An 8,297-nucleotide genomic window follows, 5' to 3' on the forward strand; every position below is an offset into this window, starting at 1 on the left:
AATTCAATTCCGCAATACACTGAAATATCATTCCCGAAGAATGCAAGCAACGACACCGAACGTTTGTTGATCAAGAATCTACACAAGACAAATGATTCTCGACTTTTACCTCAATCGCAAAGTCCTTCACCATCGTTACAGATGAACTTCAAATCAATATCAAAGAGTTTACCTCCCAAACCACATTCAGATTCCATCGACAAGTTATGGACTCCTGTTCAAACTCTTGCTGAATTGAATGCATTTGAATGTGTTGCCTGGCGTCAAACTGCCAAATGCTCGCCTCGTGGAGATCAACAACCAAAGTTAGACGGTTCGTGTGATCGAATCATTCTACCTACTGATTCCGGATTTTGTGAGTATCGACATCAAACAACAGGTGAAATTCGTCGAATCGTTGCAGCAAAATGTAAATCTCGCGCTAGTCAAATGGGTTACTCGTGTCGAAATGCTACGATGCTTGTGCGTTATAATCTAATGGCAGACGACTATAAACCCAACTATCCTCTTTCGTTCGAGAATAATCAACGTGACTTTATTCAAGAGAATAGACTTGTTCAAGGGAATGCAAGTTCGACTTCTGTATCAAATGTCAAACCTCCTGCTTCATTTTCTCGTGGAATTGTTTATGTTGTGTACGAACAATTACTTCTTAGTGTTTATGCTGCAATTCGAGCTTTGCGCTCAACGGGTTGTACTCTTCCGATTGAGCTATGGTATCGCCAAGACGAAACGAATGCCTTCCATCCATTATTGCAAGAACTACAACTTCATTATGGAGCGTACTTGCGTGTCATTAAAGATGCTCGAGCAAAAAAGTTCTACACAAAGCTATATGCTGTTTTTTATACTGCGTTTGATCATGTACTTCTCTTAGATGCTGATAATTTCGCTGCTCAAGATCCAACTCATTTGTTTACGACGGAAGTGTATAATAACACTGGAGCAATCTTTTGGCCAGATTACTGGATGCCGAATCGAACAATTTTCAAAACAAAGAAAAATAGCGACGTGTGGGAATTTATGGGCGTTCCATTTGTCGACATGTTTGAACAGGAAAGTGGTCAAGTTCTAGTGAATAGAGTCAAACATACGAAAGCATTGCACACTTTATTGCATTATGGACTTACTGAACCTCATTTTCCAGCCAAGTTTAATATGCTATGGGGAGATAAAGATCTTTTTCGTTTTGCATGGATGCGTACAAATTCGAGCTTTCATATGATCAAAAGACCACCAGGAAGTCTTGGGTTAAAAGCTTCTCATTTGAATATTTTCTGTGGTAATACCATGGTGCAGCATAATCCTGATGGTGATATTGTGTTTCTTCATCGGAACATTGTCAAGTTTCTGCCTAATAAAGACAATAGACAGAAACTATGGGAATATGTACAACAATATCATATGAACCAAGATCTGCGATATTATGAAGTGCGAGGAGACGTCGATCATCGCTGGTTTCCAACTATTCGTAAATGTTATGGACGACGCATAAATTATCTGCGAGCAAATTCGCTTAAACCTATTCAAGACTTTCCATTTGCAGGCCTTGAGAACGACATTATTCACTATGTTCTTCAAGGCGAGAAATTGATCAAACAGCATGGATTGAGAACTATGCAAACAAAAAATTCAGCTAAGAATCCGATATTGAAATGAAATAGTAGCATTTCATTCATTTTTCATGTGATAAGATTCTTGTGTATTGTCTAATATAATAAATTCGATCTAGAATTCTTGCTTCAGGTCAGTCGTGTGTGGTGATAGTCCGATGATCTCTGAATATTTGTGGTATGGATGACATTCAATATATTTCTGAATGAAAAAGCCCAAAACAAGTGCAATCACATTCAGCGTAAAGCTTGTCCAAGACTTGATTAACTCGTTGATCATGATGAAAACGCCCAATGTAAATGGTAGTATCATAGCCAGTAACAAAGAACGATCCGATAGGTTCACACGGTATGGTCGTTCAATTTCAGGGTGCGAAAAGCGCATACGAACAGCAGCACTCATTTCTACCAGAGACGATAAAGCTGACAAAAAGTTGTCGATTCCTAAAATCGTGTCAAAGTCAAACATGCCCATAAAGATGATGATGAAAAATGCCAACAAAATGGCTCGGCGCGGCACACCAGTATCGGGATGGCGTCTGAAACAACAAGTGTACGAAGAAATGTTAGTTGACAATAAATTAAAGGACAAGGTATCTAAAATCATTGCATACTGAGCAAAGTAAGGGGGTGCTAAGCCCGAATCTGCCATCCCAGCCAATTGAAAACCGTCCTTAGCCATCTCCGCAACGTACAATCCAAGATTTCCAAAGATGGAGGAAATTAATACCCAGACACAAAGCCACGTGCCACCAATTTGCTGTGCAATAACTGAGTACGATCCGTCATCCCATGTTGTGTAGTGTGGCATGTCAGCCCCTGCAATGGCAATGAATGGAACAATATACCTAAGAAAATCACCATTAGTTTCTAGACTAGCAATTTCTTGAAATCTTAAAGATTTACTGACGTGAATGCAATCATGAAAACTGTGAGTATCATAGCTTTCGGATATGTTGTTTTTGGTGACTTGATCTCTCCAGCATATGCTCCAGCTGCGTCAAAACCACTGTAATTCCAATATAAAGCACTTAAAAGACGACCCCAATCACGCTATCATTAATAAGAACAATCATCCAGATATTAGTATCTACACAAACATTCACAACATTCATATCCTACATCTTTTCGAATGACAAACCAATTCATTGGTTTAATAAATGGTATCGCATTTATAATGAGTACAGCAAAAGGCATGAAGATCATAATTCCCAAGACTAGAAGTGTGTGGCCCACTACTTTGACACTTTTTAATGTCGGCAGCATAAAGAGCACAGCAAACACTGCGCGCAAACCAAAGACCTTCCATGCAACTCCATTTTCATCATTTAAAGCGTCTTTGTCTCCCATTGTTAATGCCAATAAGGTATCCACAATCAGACATGGATAAATTGCATTATCAATCACTAGCAGATATAACACTTGAGATAACTAACGAGCTCATAAACATGATCGTCACAACGTACCCCCTGCGACCCAGCTCCAATAACCTACTTGAAAACCCATGGGACGACCAAATGCCACACCCACCCACATACAAAAACTACCATCGGTTGGAAATGCCGTAAAGAGTTCAGCAAATGTGAGTGCAAGTGGTAAACACCAGATCCATGGAAAGAGCAGGACAGACACGATGCCGACAAATGGACCACAAGCTGCAAGTACAGGCTCACTACCCCATGGACCACCACTGACGTTGAAATATGTAATAAGTGCGACAGAAAGAATTCCTAACTCACGGTGTGAGTGAGATCCTGGCATGATCACAAGAGATGCGTCAGCAGCAGTACATTGTTCGACAAACGTATTATGCGACGGCGAAATGTGGACCACAGGTAGATTCAATCTATGTACTGCAATAACTAATTTTTTTATAGAATTCGACATTTTCGAGATAAGCGTTTTGTCATCTCTAGTGATCGGTATCCTGTTCATCACGACAAGAAGATTTATACGATCTTTTTGTTGATATAGCTGTCGTGTGCATATTAGCTGTTGTGTGTAATATTCGAGATTGGAATCTTATCAGTAGATAACTGGTTGCAATTGATTCATTAGACTAGCAAACTTGTTTTTCTAGCTTAAAAGCTTCATATCTCCATAGTGCACGGCAACCCGCACACTTAGTAGCGTTACTAGTCGATTTCACGACCACTTCATGAAAAGACTGTATTATCTGCGAGAATGGAACATGAATCGCTCAAATACATGTCTCCGTGGCAAAGAGACCAACTATACAAGCGTATATTTATCTTTATTCGGTCACACGAACCGTCCAACTTTAGTTGTTAATCTCCACGAGGCGAGCATTTGGCAGTTTGACGCCATGCAACACATTCAAATGCATTCAATTCAGCAAGAGTTTGAACAGGAGTCCATAACTTGTCGATGGAATCTGAATGTGATTTGGGAGGTAAACTCTTTGATATTGATTTGAAGTTCACCTGTAACGATGGTGAAAGACTTTGCGACTGAGGTAAAAGTCGAGAATCATTTGTCTGTGTAAATTCTTTATCAACAAACGTTCGGTATTGTTGTTTGGATTCTTTGGGAATGATATTTCAGTGTATCAAGCATCGCATGAGTAGGTGATGCTTCAGAGCCGACGGCTTGTGCTGATTTCTTAGCGAAAAGCTGTTTCTGGACATTGTGAAACTCGCTACTACTTAGACCTTCATCTTCGTACGACAAAGAGAGACTTTGTTGACTATACCAACCACAGAAAGCGGAAAAAGCAAGAAGTACTACAACTTTGATCCATGCGGCAATTGGAGACTGTGGTATTACATCTTAGGATTACAAATATGATGATAGCTGAATGTATTGTACAATGCAATCTCGTCTATATGTCGAGAAATTTATCGTTCTATCAATTGATTCACAATCGGAAGAATCAGTAGCAAGTTATCAAGAAAAATTCTTTGAGCTTAAGGTAATTGATATAATGCATCAAAGTGTAATGAGCGTGACCTTCGTATTATGTTTTCAGAAATTTACGAGTTCAAATAGCACAAGATGTTGTTTTCGCTTGTTTTAATAACTAGATGAATACCACTTTCGACAATGACATACCGAACGTGTAAGGAATAAACTCCTGAGATCACAATACTCATCTTTACAGAAATAAATGAAATCTATAACCCTCATCCCTCCAAAGCTAGCTGAATGAATGGTATACTGCATTCACGTGGGGTGCAGGAACGAACTCTGCCTCTTCCTTATATATTATAGAGCTCTATAGTCATGTGGATATCACACATTGTGAATCAATTTCTGAACAGTGCTGACAGAATAGCGAGTCATGTTTAAGGCTTGTGCAACCATAGATTAATTGTCAATGATATCTTCTCGAAAACAAATTATGAAGGACGTGTACTTTGATGTAACACAGATTGAAATCAACTGTGCACTCACTGCTCATAAAGCGGACGACGTGAGATTTACTCAAAAGGTAATGATATAGCATCTTTTATTCAGATATTACATTTAACCTTTTAATGCTCCATCACTTCAGCCTCCGTATCCTTGGTATCGACGAAGCCAACTTTGTTTTAGCTGTGTCGTGGTCAAAGTTGAGCCAAGTTTAGACATTGGATCGTGGACATGTGTATGCATAAATACAGGCATATCGCGCTTGAAATCTTTCTAATCCAATAAAAACGCGAAAGCTATTGCCCCCTGAGATCTTGATTTGAGTGCAACCTGAACGCTAGGACTTACCAAGCTCGACTTTGAATCTGCTGTAAAGCTGACTCCTGTTTTGATCAAAATCACGCAGAGACGACAATGCCAAAGCATGTTATTTTTGTCTATCAATGCGAAAACAATGATAAGACAGATTTGATACGATTGAAAGATTCTACTCAGTTAAATTAGCGAATTGAATACGAGGATTAGGCAAACAGATAAATTCTTCTAATTGAAGCTGACAATCAAAAAACATTTAATCAATGATAACCCAATTAATACTTCGTAGTGACACAAATTGGACCCAAATATGCACTTACCGCTCACAAGCGGGCGACGCTAGATTAGCTCAAAACGGCATCTCTGGCTGCATTTCACCCTCTAAAGCTGATCCTCCAATTTTTCGGGTTCTCTGAATCTGACTATTTTTCTATCTGTCGTGGTCGGAGGAGCTGAGCTTTTCAACGCCGATCTTGCCGGAATAGACCTAACTACAGGTGCTAAATCAAATGATTCAATCTTTTCCTTTTTTAAAGGGCTTAAAACAATTTGTAAGCCACTTCAAATTCGCGCTGAGCAACCTCGTTATCTTGTAATCGTCTTTGTTTTGGGTGTTGGCACGAGCAAGCTGAACGCTTGGACTTCTCAAGCTCAAGCTCGGATCCGCTGTCGAGATGACTCCATTATTCATCAGAATCAATACAGCAAGCGCTGCGGAGAGACGACTATGCCAACGCATGTTGTTTTGTCGACTAATTCGAAAATGAAGGGGATCAATAATTAGATGCGTTGAAAAATTTGCAGATCATTTTTTCAAAGAAAGCCAGAACAACACAAGTCTAATAAATCTCTGTCACAGGTCAAAGAGTGGATGCTAAGATGTGTAATTCTTTGAGACTGCCATACATGAGTCTGATCTTCATCAAAACGGTCACAAGGAGAAAAGAAAAAATACATTGGTTTTAATACGATATGAAACTTGTTTTTTACATCAACAAAAGCTCAAAGAAGCTGTTGTACAGCATTATAAGAAAAATTCTGGATGAACGCGCCTATTTCTTGACAAGCGGCATTTATAAAGCATATTGTAGCTAGCACAGAATAGAACTCTTATTAGAACTCTTACGTTTCTTCTACAAGCAATGTCTCATTCTTCAACTCTTTGACTTTTTCTTACTAAAAAGAATAGACACACGGAGCTTAGCAAACGCAAAATTTGGTGGTGTACGCTACATTGAGGGTTAGCAAATGTAGTAGCATGCCTCATAACATCTCTTTAAAAGGTGATTATCGTGGCTAAAAGCGTGTTTGAATGTGCCAGCTTACGGAATTTGTGGTTGAAACAAATCCCTCAACAGATTTTCGTCGGAATTCTGAATAATTACAATGACTGATAGTCTATAGAGCAAGAGATCGCTCCAGGCGACAGAGTAACGATGGCACCTATTGTGCCTACTGCACCGGGTGCTTTTACTACAACTCCGGTTGATACTGCAAATTTGTCGGGCGGAATCGTAGCATTCGCAGCAACGGTCGCCAGCTATAGTCTACTACGAGAACAGGATATTTGTCACGTTGTCACTTCCAGTGTCGAAGCAGCAGGTCGGTGCAATATAAAAAGCTCCACTTAAGAAAAAGCATCGCAAAGACATAGCTTCCTGTGACGACTGCACCGTCTTGTACGACTTGATGGTCCGGACACAGCAGACTTTGAGTATTGATTCGCTAGCAAAAGTAACCACGGTCTAGAAAAATTCTGTGCCAGCACTTGCACATCGTATTTGTTCCCGAAACTAGTCCCAAAAGAAGTACCTCCCTGACCGAGGATGGCGTTGTGGTGTCGATTGGGGTGTGCTAGCACAAGGGTAACCATGATACGAAATCACGGGGACTAACCACTTTTCACATAGCTCGCCTGGGACCAAGTAGGTGCAACAGTGAGCGTATTGGGTTTGTCTAGATACGTTTCTGTTGGTACAAGTGAGGAGGGTGTCGAAGCCTGGGGGTGTACCCAAACCACCACGATTTTTTGCAAATACCCGGACGTAGTGAAGCATATGTGGTCTGAGTCCTGTTAAAGTGTACAATCGCTGTGTTGGGTCATTTATTATGGCTGTCGTGTCAATTGTCAAGGAAAGCGAGTCAAAGCCAGCTGTAATATTCTAAAAGCCGTGATTGCAACGAGCTTAGCTTCTCTAAGCAAAGAGCTATGGCAGCCCCGCTGCACTTGATAGCACTCGTAGTCAAGCTAACCTTGGTTCGTTATGACTGATCCTCTGTGAGGATGGCTATTTTCCTCAGAGCATGAGGGACGGGCTTTATGAGCAATATCCCTGCTGGTCCCTGAGGCCTTATAGACCTCGTTGCGCAAGGGCCCGAGCCCATGAGCGTGCGGGTAGAGGCGTTTTTAAGTTATGAAAATGCTCTGTGAGAGAACTTACAACAAAAGCTATCAGCGTCGACGATAATTTTCTCCGACCCAGGCCGCTCTTGCAATTGTTCTCAGCACCTAATCAGGCATATCGCGTTAGATCGCGTATCCTTACTGCCCGACAGGGAAAGAAGAAAATGCTGGACTATATCCACGAGTTGAGACTCTTATTGCTGGGATGGAAGCAGATTCTCTCCTCGAGGCGGTCGCAGTGACCGTCTTTATTGAGGGTCGCCGCACTGGCGTGGTCAGAATGAAAGTATTCCGTGTGCATCCGACTTCATTTGAAGAAGCGATGAAGGTGGTATTGAAAACCGAATTTAACTTGAGCGTCATGCTAAAGAAGCATATCGCTGTGCGGACGCTCTTGAAGATTTGAAGCACGTTGTGCGCTGGCTGCCTCACCTTGAGGACTACCGCGCTCTATCGGAGCGAATCCTATCCGTGGAGCACGCGAATGCGTCACTGCATGCGACGGTGGAGTGCTTGGCGCCATTGGAAATGGAGGTTAATGTACTCCATGCTCAGAACCAGTTGCTGTTTAACTTCTGGGTGGCCGCGGGCAC

General features: G+C 41.2%; 4 protein-coding genes across 4 annotated transcripts; 3 read left to right on the forward strand and 1 right to left on the reverse strand.

Moving 5' to 3' along the window:
- Window positions 1-141: 141 nt before the first annotated feature.
- PHALS_12841 (hypothetical protein PPTG_03296) lies at window positions 142-1,659 on the forward strand (the record flags this gene model as incomplete). The annotated part of the gene is made up of 1 exon (XM_024728475.1): window positions 142-1,659. One exon carries the CDS (start codon window positions 142-144, stop codon window positions 1,657-1,659), a length of 1,518 nt encoding a protein of 505 aa, XP_024578948.1.
- A 69-nt stretch (window positions 1,660-1,728) lies between these two features.
- Window positions 1,729-3,500, reverse strand: PHALS_12842 (amino acid-polyamine-organocation family; the record flags this gene model as incomplete). Its single annotated transcript, XM_024728476.1, has 7 exons — window positions 1,729-2,152; window positions 2,228-2,461; window positions 2,524-2,666; window positions 2,736-3,019; window positions 3,080-3,285; window positions 3,353-3,367; window positions 3,418-3,500. 7 exons carry the CDS (start codon window positions 3,498-3,500, stop codon window positions 1,729-1,731), a joined length of 1,389 nt encoding a protein of 462 aa, XP_024578949.1.
- A 1,474-nt stretch (window positions 3,501-4,974) lies between these two features.
- PHALS_12843 (uncharacterized protein) lies at window positions 4,975-5,262 on the forward strand (the record flags this gene model as incomplete). The annotated part of the gene is made up of 2 exons (XM_024728477.1): window positions 4,975-5,064; window positions 5,128-5,262. The coding sequence occupies 2 exons, from the start codon at window positions 4,975-4,977 to the stop codon at window positions 5,260-5,262; spliced, it is 225 nt and encodes a 74-aa protein (XP_024578950.1).
- A 1,474-nt stretch (window positions 5,263-6,736) lies between these two features.
- On the forward strand, window positions 6,737-7,378 carry PHALS_12844 (uncharacterized protein; the record flags this gene model as incomplete). The annotated part of the gene is made up of 3 exons (XM_024728478.1): window positions 6,737-6,906; window positions 7,098-7,149; window positions 7,211-7,378. 3 exons carry the CDS (start codon window positions 6,737-6,739, stop codon window positions 7,376-7,378), a joined length of 390 nt encoding a protein of 129 aa, XP_024578951.1.
- Between the last annotated feature and the right edge of the window lie 919 nt (window positions 7,379-8,297).

This window comes from Plasmopara halstedii (assembly GCF_900000015.1).
Source record: "Plasmopara halstedii genome assembly, contig: Scaffold_650, whole genome shotgun sequence".
Classification (NCBI taxonomy): Eukaryota; Oomycota; class Peronosporomycetes; order Peronosporales; family Peronosporaceae; genus Plasmopara; species Plasmopara halstedii.